Source organism: Carica papaya, chromosome 6, assembly GCF_054855325.1.
Source record: "Carica papaya isolate Zhongbai chromosome 6, ASM5485532v1, whole genome shotgun sequence".
In the NCBI taxonomy this organism is placed as follows: domain Eukaryota; kingdom Viridiplantae; phylum Streptophyta; class Magnoliopsida; order Brassicales; family Caricaceae; genus Carica; species Carica papaya.
Genome location: NC_142314.1, coordinates 33,013,554 through 33,026,029, shown reverse-complemented (window position 1 = coordinate 33,026,029; position 12,476 = coordinate 33,013,554). Strand labels below are relative to the sequence as shown.

The following is a 12,476-nucleotide window of genomic DNA, read 5'->3' as shown; positions in this document are numbered from 1 at the left end:
CTGTCGCGGCCGCGACCCAAAAAACCTCTCTGATAAGCCCTTTACTGTTTAATGTTTTCCTCAATTTTTTCACCTTCGTCTTCCTCATCTCATTCTGTTGCAAGTTAGCTAAAGAGAAGCCCCGACCGTGAGAGAGCAACAATAGAGCCCCCGTACCAAAAAACTCTTTCCCTTTTTCAGCCGACATAGGCTTGCTAACCCTTTTTTTGAAGTTTCTATCCAAAATTGGCCAAAAACCGATAAAAACCTATCAGAAATAGCAAGGCTGAGAGGAAACACCACGCGAGGGCAGTGGAGCGGGCGCTGGAGCACGGTGGCGGCACTGTGCCGGAACCCTTGACTAGTTGAAAAAATTTAAAAATGCTTATTTTGGCTTTTTTGGTGTATTTTAGAATACGTAATGCATATTTTTTTATTTTTGCATAAAAAATCCAAAAAACTCGAGAACTGTCAAGAGGTGTTGTGGAAAAGATAATGTTTCGAACACTGACTCGGAGTAAAAATCTCGCACTTTTTTTCTTCCATTACGATAAATTAAAGTTTAATAATGAATAACAGTGTGTTTTGTAAGTATTAAAAATCACTAATTAATTAAATACAAATCAGTGGAGTTGTTAACCAGTCAGTGTATATTTGCCCTAATTGTGTTGCCTATTTATTCTCATACTGGCTAAATTACTTTTATTTATTGATTTTAATTGCTTTCTAGTGGAGTGGGATGAAAAGAAAAATTATTAATTTCGTCACCAAGTGCCTTGTATATCAGCAGGGTAAGGCATAGTATCAACACTCAGACGGGCTATTTCAGCCATTAGCAATACCGAAGTGGAAGTGAAACATATCACTATAGATTTTGTAACATAGTTGCTTAAGACATGTTTGGAGCATGATGCAATCTGGGCAATTATTAACTGACTCACCAAGTCCTCTCACTTCTTAGCCATCAGAATGTCAAACTCCTTAGACAAGCTAGTAAGAATCTATATCCAGAAGATAGTCAGGCTACATGGAGTTCCGGTGACAGTGGTATTAGACAGGGATCTCAAGTTCACATCTTAGTTTTGGTCAAGTTTTCAGCAGGTAATAGGAACAAAATTATCCCTTAGCACAGCATTCTACCCTCAAATAGATGGACAATCAAAACGAACTATTTGCATATTAAATGATATGCTCAGGGTCTTTGTTCTAGATTTCGGAGGACATTGAGGCGATCACCTAACCCTGATAGAGTTCACCTATAATAACAGTTATCAAGTAAGTATCGATACAGCTCTATATAAGGCATTGTACGACCGACCCTGTAGATCATCAATCTGTTGGGAAGAGGTGAGGTGATAGAAAATTAATTGGCCCAAAACTTTTTAGATGAGACCACAACGAAGATAGTTAAAATCAGGAAGAACATTCAGACAGTTCAGAGTAGGCAGAAGAGTTATGTAGACACCTAAAATAGATATTTAAAATTTGAGAAGGGCAATCGATTATTTCTTAAGGTCACCCCATTTAAGTGTACCAGCAGGTTTGGAAAGAGGAGAAAGTAAACCCCCGATTCATTGGACCGTTTGAGATCTTGGACAGGGTTAGTACATCCGCCTACAGACTAGCATTACCTCCAGAGCTATACATAATCCATAATGTACTCCATGTGTTTATGTTATGCACGTACAACTTGGACCCTTACATATCTTGTCTTATGAGCCATTTCCACTCCAGGAGAATCTATCATATGAAAAAATACTGGTAGATATTTTGGACCGGAAGAGCAGAGTATTTCGCAACAGAGAAATTTCCTTCGTCAATGTATTATGGCAGAATAACTCGAAGGACGAGGCCACTTAGAAGCTAAAATCAGACTTTATGGCCCAGTAGCCATTTGAAAAAAGATGTCGTGACCCAAAAAAGCCTTCCGATTAGCCCTTTCATGTTTTTCATTTCCCTCAATTTTTGATCTTCGTTTTCCTCATCTCATTCTGTTGTAAGTTAGTTGAAGAGAAGTCCTGATTGTGAGAGAGGAACGACAAAGCCATCGCACCGAAAAATTCCTCCGCCGGTAGGGTCTCAATTCTGCCTTTTTCCGACAGATGGAGGCTCTTTAACCCTTTTTTTGTAGTTTTTATGCAAAACTAGCCAAAACTGGCTGGAAAAGGCTAGGCCAAGAGGAAGTGACGCCGTGGCCAATGAAGTCGGTGCCGAAGCATGGCACTGCCACCATTCCGAAACCCTGAACCGGCCTAAAAGATTTAAAAATACTCATATTGGCCTTTTTGGGGTATTTTGGAATACGTAACACGTAGTTTTTGATTTTCACAGAAAAAATTCAGGAAACCTGAGAACTGTCAGGAGCCACATTGGAAAAGACGGTGTTTTGAATACCGACCCGGGATAAGAATGTTTCACATTTTTCTCCTGTTACGGTAAATTAAAGTTTAATAACAAATAACAGTATGTTTTGTAAATATTAAAAATCCATAATTAATTGAAGACAGGTTACCAGTGGAGCCAGTAACCGGTCAGTGTATATTTGTCATAGTTGTATTGTTTATTTATTCATATACTGCCTAAATTGCTATTATTTATTTATTTTAATTATTTTCTTTGTAACGGCCCCGGAAAATATAAAAAAAGAAATGAGTATTTAAATATATCGAATGCGGAAGCGAGATCAAAATTTCAGTTAACATCCCTTACACGAAAAACCAAACAAACGTACTTAAAATATAAAAGGTTAAACTAACTAAGAAAGAAAACTCGAAAATAAACTATGCGTATGACTACAGAGTCTCTAGGCATCCCCTTCGTCGTCCTCCTGCGGAACGGGCTCGGGAACCATGTCTTCCTGATCTGAAATGGTTAATTAAGGAGTGAGCTACACTAGCCCAGTAAGAACATCACGATATCTCACCGTCACGGAGATAAAGGTGGGTAGAAAACCACAAAAAGACCAATGGAGCATAATTTACAACAAAACCTTTTATCAATAATAAAACTTTTACCATCCACTTACCTTGGTGGAATTTATGAAAACAATATGAGAAAAACAATAACATTATCATAATCATTGAATAATCTAAGCTGTAAAACATAACACTTATCACGCCTCTTGTAATTCAATCATTGTACAACATATCTTTTTTTTTCATTTACCAGCCTACTAGTATCCGTGGGGGTCCATAGGGGTTCCGCTACCCGTTAACCTTTAACATTCATAATCAGTTTCCAGGGTCGTCCCCGTACCCCGTCCGGTATGGGCGCCAAAACCATGAACCTCAATACCCCGTCCGGTATGAGGGTGAAATGGGCCGTCCCCATACCCCGTCCGGTATGGGCGCCAAAACCATAAACCTCAATACCCCGTCCGGTATGAGGGTGAAACGGGCCGTCCCCATACCCCGTCCGGTATGGGCGCCAAAACCATAAGATCTCCATACCCCGTCCGGCATGTGAGACCACAATCCCGGTAGGGTTCCCTACGGACCCGGTCCGTCCACCATCTCCCAGGATATCTAGTCAGGCTGACCCCCATAATACAATTATCAGTCTACACAATCTTTCATTTTCCTTTTCCTCAATCAGCATCATCAATTCACATTTAAACAAGCAAATCGTAATTCATACCAAACAGACAACATACAGTATCAGTTTTTCAGTCATTCAACCCATAATTAATAAAAACGTAGTACATGCACACAAATCTGTAAAATGAACACATCAAACCTCATTTTGCATTTAAAGCTGTAAACAGGCCAAATAACAGTAAATCATCAATCACACTAGACTCGGGCTCCATTAGCAACCTTAAGCAATTTCACACATGCGTTAATTCAAGAAATACCGTTTTATCATTTTGAACTTTAATACCGTGATAGGAAATAGGGTGAGGGGTCCTTACTTGTTTTCGGGATCCGAATACGATTCACAGTGCGCCTGCAGGCTGTCCCTAATTTTCCCTGAATTTTTCCCGGAGAACTGAAACACACTAATAGTACCTGCACGTGTTCCAAAAAAATCCAAATTAGGCCCAGGGCCTCTTTCGGCCCAAATCGCAACTCCGGCACGGCGGCTCCGCCGTGCTCCGGCGACGGCGCCGCCGCTGGCGGCGGCGAGTCGCCTCGGGTTGACTGTTTTCGGCCGTTTTCGGCCGAATTCGGCCACTCTCGCATTGGTCCTTGTCAGAAAACAACCCTAGGGCCCTCGGGGGGCCAAAAAATCACGGCAAAACGGAGCTTACCGGCGGCGGCGCTCTCGGGTGCAGCGGCTCTCCGGCGAGGTTCGTGTTTTGGTGATTCGGCTCCGGTCAACCTGTAGAGAAAAGAATGGTGATCACGGTGATATAAAAATTGCATCGAACGGAGGCCGGGAAGGGCCTCGTCGGAGGCAAAAACCGAGAGGGGGCGCGGCGGCGCCGCTGGGCTTCGGCCGCGTATTCCGGCCGTTTGGCCGGGATTTCGGCCTCGATTTGGCCATAGGAGGAATCAACGGGGAAAAACGAGTCGGGGGTATGAAATTTACCTCGATCGGCGGTCGGAAATTTCCCCGGTGCGGCGGCGAGTGGCGGCGGGTGGCGGCGGTCGACCTCTGGTTCGTCTTCTCCGGCGAGCGGCTGGCGGCTAGGGTTTTTGGTCTGGTGTGGAGGTTCTATTTATAACCCCTTGCCTTTTGATCACAGCCGTTCATTTCGTTTTAATCTGGGCCGTTCGTTTTTGATTGAATCTGGGCCGTCCGTGCGTTTGAATCTGGGCCGTCCGATCGCGTGATTGATCTGGGCCGTCGGATCGCACCCACGCGGATCGCCAACGTGGCTCCTTTCGGAGTGACGCGATCTTGCCACGTGGCAGGCCCTGGTTGGCCGGGACTGCTGACCGGGCCTGCTGACGTGGCTGCTGACGTGGCACCCCTTTTTTTTTTTTTTTTTTTTTTCCTCCTCCTTTCCGGGTGCTACATTCTTGTTCATTGATTTCTTGATTGTTATTATCACCTATTGACTTATTCGAAATAAATGTCTTAATCACGTTTTTTATTTTATTTTCATATTGTCTATTTGTATGTCTTACTATTGATCTGTAAATATAAAATATTGGTATATGATTGGTGACTGGTTGATGATGTGAATATGTGCATGAAAGGTTTATCGGGTATCTTGGGAAAAGGTGTACAGACCCGGTGCATAGAGAAAACCTTATGGTGGATATTACCTCAGTCAAACAGGATTGAGAAGTCCCATACTGAAAGGGGTTTGGGAGGTATAGTTCAACTTCATACCAAACGGGGTATTGAGGCGGTGACATGCTTGAACACCCATTACCGAATGGGGTATGGGGACAATCAGTTAATTTGTAAATTGAATATTGGGTCCACGCATAGGAAAAATCACTATTAACCCCCAATGGTACTGGTAAGTAGATAAGAAGGTAAGTTTACTATTATTGTTTATTAAAATGTGTAATAAAATGTTATTCTCGTTCATATGTCAGTTTTAGAAACTCATAAAGCTAGGTATGAAAATAACATTTTTTTATGATAAATGAATTTATTTAAAAAGAGATAGTGACTCTATTGGTTGTTTTACGATTTTTTACCAATCTACAATTTCTACATCGGTGTTAAGCGTGACATTCTTATTGAGTTAGTAAAGTTCATATCCCTTATTTAACTATTTCAAATCAGAAATATCAAGATTTAGATTTTGAATAGTAAGAAGATTATGAATAAAAGTTGCTTCCCACATCTCATTAATTAAGAAAGTACTTTTAATATAAGTTATTACGAGAGTCTTTTTTCTATAAGTTCTTATAAAAACATTTTCATTGCTCGATAACTATATAATCATACTACTACTTTAATAATGACTATAAATAAGTTATTATCTTATTAAGACTGAACAATCTGATATTTTCTTATAAATAAATAGCATTAGTTCAAAAATAATAACATTTTGAATAGAACTACATAAATTTAAAAAGTAAAACACCAAATTATATTCTAGAAATTAAACAAAATCCGAAATCTTGCATTAACACCAATGGTATAATTACTACATCGAAATATATTAATAGGTAAATGTTTAATAAAATTAAAATAAATATTTATAATATAGAAGTAAATTTTGAAAGAGGAAATTGACAATTTTTTTTATTAATTACTTATTTTTTGTTAACATGAGTTTTAGAAAGTTAATTATTTGGTCATAAAGCAATTATGAAGAGGTTAATGTCAGCTTCCATATTGTTCACTACAGAAAAACACATGCAAGATTTGTAGAGCCCACTTTATGCATCAATTTTCTGCTAACCCATCTACATATATATATATATATATATATATATATATGTATATATGTAGGCCACTAAAATTGAGACCACCCAAATTTTGCCATATTAACACATGCATAAAGCATGTTCGTATTAAACAGGAAGGTATAATCATTAAGAGAGAAATATATATACATACATGATGAGCTGTGTATCACCTAATTTATTCAATAAATATTTTCATATCTTTTAGTCAAAAGATTATAACAATTAATTAGTAATTAAATGTGCTCATGTTAAACATTTTACATTAAGCAAATGGTGAGTTATAAAAGCACTAAGGTTGTTACTAGTAGTAATAAAGAGTTATAATTTAAGGATTAAAAACAAACTCTGTGAATTTAAAACATGTTCATATTGAATCGTTGGGATTATATATATATGAAAATTGAAGCATATATGAATTTATAACGGAAGAAATTTATATGTTTTGCAGTAGATCTTTTAAATCAACATGTGATCATTTTGAGTTCTTGTACTCTCTCTATTTATAGTGTCGGGATAACATAATAAAAAAATTCAACGTATAATTTAGAGAACATATCCCATTTATTATATTTTTAAGTTTTCGTTATTTCTAATTCGATCTATCATTAAATTAAAAATAATAGTTTTAGTCTCTGCAAATAAAAAGCTTACACTTTATTTGACGTATTAAAATTTAATATTTTTTTAATTTTAACGTATCATTTTTAACGATCTCACTTAAATTAATAGTTATTTTATGTACAATAAACTCATATACAAGTCTACAAAGTTGGTCGACGAAATGAATAAGTAGATAAACATAACATAAACGAAATAATAATTAGAATTTATCTACTCACGTACGCGAGTGGATTAACCAAATTACAAGTCAATTAATCATAAATACAACAATTAGTTTACTTGTATTATTATCAACTATTTTTAATTGCATAGTTGATATTTTTATGTCTTTTTATAAAATTATAAATTTATTTTGTATACTTATTACTTTAGTTGATTGCATATTTTCTTTTGAGAAAATTATAATAAGGGTGTTAATGTATAAAATTTATTTTTTAATTATTAAAATATATAAATTTTAGTTTAAAAAAATTAATTTTATTATGAAAATATTTAATAATTAATTGAAATATATTGGGGTGCGTGTAGAGGTGGTGGTCAACAAAAGAGGAGAGCAAACAAAAAGAGAAGCAAGTGGAACTTCATGAAGGATGGCCACCCACATTCATTCATGGAAGCAAGTCATCGGCAAAACGACACTTTGCTTTTTCCATTTCAACAAACAAAATTTGCTATTTATTCAATTGCTCCATATCAGCACCTAAAGAACCCTTCGATATTTTGCATTTTCTTCTTTTATATATATATATATATATTTCATATATAATAATAATAGCTCTAAATACTAAGAACCCATCTCTGCAACTACTATTTTTTTTTCCCTCTTTTCCCTGTAGTAGTTCTTTCTCTTTATCCATTTATGGAACTAACTGTACATATTTCAAAACACTGAAGGGATGAGATTAGACCTAGTCCTGCAGAAAACTAGCTCAGACCCCCTTTTTTTTTCTTTTTTTTTTTTTTTACCCAATACAGGTTTTTTGATTAATTATCTGAGTTGGTTTCACCTTCTTCTTCTTCTTCTTCTTCTTCTTCTTCACTTTTTTAACTTTTTACCAAAACTTTTCACTGTCTTCAAGAAGCTGGCTGCTACAGGCCTACTCCAAGGAAATCAATGTAGGGCAGGTTGATCTTCTCATTGTCCCCAGATGAAGAGAGATTAATCCGGTTAGTGCCCACTGACTCAGCTCCTGAGACCTCTGAGTTTGAATCTGAGTGACCCGATTGGTCCACACCCACTACTCCATTCCCATAAATGAACCTGTCAAAATCTCCATTTCCCATTGCAATCACCTTTTCTCCAGATTCTCCTGCACATCCCCAACACCCACAATTACTTCATCTTTTAAATTTAGCTCAAATGAAATAAACCCATTAATTAAACACACATATATGACATACCCATCAGCTTAACTGGTCCAAGAGTGTTGAGAAATGGTGGGGAGACTTTAGCTGAAGGAGTGAGGGAGAGATCAGTGCAGGTTGAGGCAGATTCGTCAATGGTGCTGGAGATGGTTGATTCGCTGCAAGCATTGTTGTTGTTTTGAACAGTGAGGTGATAAGGATGGCAAGAGGAAGAAGAAGATGAAGTGGGTTTTCTTCGTCTGTAAATGCTTGCTTGTTCTCTGTGCTTTCTCGCCATGATCACATGCCAATGATTCTTCACTGCATTATCAGTTCTTCCTGGAAATAGTCTTGCAATCATTGCCCATTTGTTGCCATAAAGACGATGAGCAGCTAACAGTCTTTCCTCTTCATCTTCACTGAAAGCCCTCCTGTTGATTCTTGGATCTAGCTGGTTAAACCACCGTAATCTGCAGCTTTTTCCTGTAGATGAAACAGAGCAGGAAAATTTCAAAAGCATTTAACATTTTGGGTTATCATCGGTTTCAACTAATTCCCATTTAACAAAAACCTCTACTCTCGTGCAAACACTCCATAAAATCTGAAACGGTTTGACCGGGTTGAGTAACAAAAAACTGAAAAAAATGAAGACTTTTTTTTCTCTTCGTATTTTCTTGCAATGAATATGATGAGTCAAACACATTTAGAGAGTAAAATACCTGATCTTCCTTCAAGATGTTCAGCTATCAAGTTCCAGTTTTGAGGGCCATATTGAGCTACGAGCTCTTTGAGTTTAGAATCTTCAGCCGGTCTCCAATGGCCTCTAGCACAAAGCTTAGTATGGCCGTTTTTGCTACCACCAGAACTTTTCCCTTCCTCTTCCTGATCATGACCTAAATTTAAGGACAACTTGCCCTTATTTTCAGACCCCAAAAACCCATCTTTCTCATCATTGATTCTTTTCGCTCCCATTTGAGAATCTTCAAAGTTGTTTGAAAGAGAAAGGTGAGGGGGTAAAGTAGGAAGTTGAGGTGGAGGGGGAGGTAAAAATGGAATCCCTTGAAACCCAGTAAACCCATTAGCTTCACAGCTAAGCTGTTCCAGATTCAGATTCATTGGAACCCGGATGAGAAACTGAGAGAGAAGAGAAAACTTTAAAGACCCAAAAGGATTTTCTCCCTACAATGCAAGAAACAGAGGAGGAAGAAAAGGCAGGATCTTGGAAAAACAGAGGGTTTCCCTTGTGAGTGATTCTCAAGAGAAGGAGATCGAAATGGGTAGAAAGAGATGGGAAAGCATTTTGGAAGTAAAGGGAGAAGAAATTTAAGAGAGGAAAGAGGAGAAAAAGAAGAGTGAGAAGAATGAATTCAATGAAGGGGGAGGAAATTAAATGGAGCAAAATAAGAAATTTAAGAGAGAGAAAAAGAGAGAAGAATCCACACGATTGTATGTAAAATAAAGAGAGAGAATTTAGAGAGAAGAGTCTAAAAAGTGTGGCAAAGTCTGAGCATGAAACTCGAGAACCGCTCGTGTGGGTGAAGGTGGGGTTGGGTTTGTGTCCTTCAAAAAACATATGCTTTGGTTTTGGTATTGATGTTGGGTGTTTGGTGTTTGGCGTTTGTTAATATATATATATATATATTATATTGTGTGTATATATATATATATAGGTGGGGTATAGGTACATATATATATGTATATATCTCGGGGTTTGGAGAAAAACCAGAATCTGTTTGTCTGAAAGCGAAAGGCTTTTGCTTTTTTCAAAGGAAAACGGAAATCAAATGGACCAGCCAAACAGTCCTTAAACATCACCCCCCTCTACCCACCCGTCTTCTTTGCATCCGTTTTGTTTTTATGCCATTTTCCTCTTAAACCCACCATTATCACTTCTCATCCAACTCTCTCTCTCTCTCTCTCTCTCAATTTAATTCTCATTTTTAATACCAATTATTTTTTGGTTGAATTATAGATATTTTCACATTTTTCATGAGAGTATGTTTTTCATTTTTAAAGAAATAAATGTTCACTCGAGTCAATAATTTATTTTAACTACTATAATTAAAAAAATTTAATCATTACGAAATATTTATTTCGTATATAAATGTAATAAATTTTATAAAATTTTGTCTAATTTAGTCAGTATACTCTTATTAATTCTATAGTGAGTTAAATTCTCAAACCCGCTAAATTAAATAATATAATTAAATTATTATTAACTTATAATATATTAAGAAAGTAAAAAAATTTATATTTTTTTAATAAAGTTTGTACTTATAATTTTTAAATAAAATATAAGAGTCTGAACCATTAAATCACAGTGTTATCGGTTATGAAAGTGTAGATTTGAGCCGGCAATTGTGTCATATGTGTCATAATTAGATGTTGTATCATCATTACTATGTAGATTTTATTGAAATGATAAAATTTGAAGATTTTTACTAAAAGAATCTTCAATATCATAATTATAATTAGAATTTCATTACCAAAATATTAAATACAAATTTCAAATAAAATAAAATAAGCTACAAAACACATGTAATCACCAAAGATAATAAGTCTATTTAGTAAGTAACATGTTTTCCATTTCTATTATTTAAGTTGGATTGTTGTTAGTAATATTTTAATAACAAAATAATGCAAAAAGATAAAACTACAAAACTATAAGCATAATGAAATCATTATAAATATTGCAAGTAGCTATATGTTAATTAAATTTTCTTTGTTTTTTTTTTAGGAATTATACATTTATTCCATCATAAGATCTCTCTATCAATTAACATAGTTGTATAAAATCATATTTAACAGCCAAAATTTATCTGTCCTAATTAATGGGTTTTGGGAAGTGTTGATGGCTTAATTAATAACAAGAAATGAAGATGTAATTGAGATGCTAGAGCTTTTTAATTGAAATTCACTTAAGATTATTAAGTTCAACAATGAGAAGTAGAGGAAATCTATAGATTGGTTGGTCTAATTCAGTCAAATGCCAACTCAAGTTCTTAAGCTCATACTAATTTATGGTATCTAATCAAATTTCAATTTCTTTGCTTAATTATTAAAAACTAATTTTTTTATGAGTAATAAATAAATAGATAGATATATTATATGTAGCGACCTAGAATTTTAAAAGAAAATAAATTACAAATTGAATGCGAAAGTGAAATAATAAAGTTAGAGTTTACATTCCTTGCATAATAATTTAAAATACCCAATAGGACTAAGAGAATGATGCTTCTAAAAGAACAAGCGAAAAATCAAGAAATAAATGAAAAGTAAACAATTAGGTATCTTATGACGACTTTCACTAACCTTTGAAGGGAGTCTAGGTGGTGAACTATTCACAACCTCGTTGTTGATCAGGATCTGGATCTTGATCCTCTTGATCTGAAATAGTTAATAAAATGGTAAACTACACTAGTTTAGTAAGAATATCACGCTACTCACCGATACAGAAATAAAAGTTAGTAAAAATCATAAAAATAACTAATTGAGCTCTTAATTTAAGTAAATTTATTTCTCATAAATAAAATCGTTTATTGCATACTTACCGTAGCGAGATTTTCAAAACCGACCTATAGAGACAATAGCTCAACAACATCATAATCTTATATTCAAGTAAATAAGAATAACAATTTTTTTTTATCTGTTTACTAATATCCATGGGAGTCCATAGGGATATTCCCACTACGTGTGAACCGTTATTCAACATTGTTAACTAACTGGTTGTCTCCATACCCCGTCCGGTATAAGCGCAAAAAATATCATCCCTCAATACCCCGTCTGGTATGAGTACCAAAATATCAATCATCGATACCCCGTCTAGTATGAGGCGATGTTCACGGTAGGGTTCCCTATGTACCCGATCCGTCCACCATCTCCCAAGATATTCAGTAAGACTATCATTCATTCATTCACCTAATCAAGCAATTTTTGTTTACATTAAATTTTTAATTTCAGAATTTAACTGCAAATCACGCAAGATAAGCAATATACGCATCAAGAAAACACAACTGAATTATCTTACCAATTCTAGTGTATTATTATTCATTTAAAATTGTAAGATCAAACAATTAGTTAAAACAGAATAAACAGTAATAAATTATAAATAGAATGCGGAAGCGAAATAAGAGAGTTAGAGTTTACATTACTTACACAATAATAGAGAATATCCAATAGGGTTACGAGAATGATATTTCTAAAAGAACAAACAAA

The 12,476-nt window shown here is 35.5% G+C and overlaps 1 protein-coding gene across 1 annotated transcript; it reads right to left on the bottom strand.

Annotated features, from left to right (window-relative positions):
* Nucleotides 1–7,556: 7,556 nt before the first annotated feature.
* MYB56 (myb domain protein 56) lies at nt 7,557–9,849 on the bottom strand. The gene is made up of 3 exons (XM_022039671.2): nt 8,981–9,849; nt 8,319–8,744; nt 7,557–8,227 (listed from the first exon to the last, which is right to left on the bottom strand). Exons 1-3 carry the CDS (start codon nt 9,375–9,377, stop codon nt 8,007–8,009), a joined length of 1,044 nt encoding a protein of 347 aa, XP_021895363.1. The 5' UTR covers nt 9,378–9,849; the 3' UTR covers nt 7,557–8,006.
* Between the last annotated feature and the right edge of the window lie 2,627 nt (nt 9,850–12,476).

Excerpts from the sequence above, each read along its gene's own strand:
- MYB56 (XM_022039671.2), bottom strand. The coding sequence starts at position 9,377 with ATGAATCTGAATCTGGAACAGCTTAGCTGTGAAGCTAATGGGTTTACT. Across the intron at positions 8,745-8,980 it reads ACATCTTGAAGGAAGATCAG|GAAAAAGCTGCAGATTACGG; the intron begins GTATTTTACTCT and ends TTTCATCTACAG. Across the intron at positions 8,228-8,318 it reads TGGACCAGTTAAGCTGATGG|GAGAATCTGGAGAAAAGGTG; the intron begins GTATGTCATATA and ends GGGGATGTGCAG.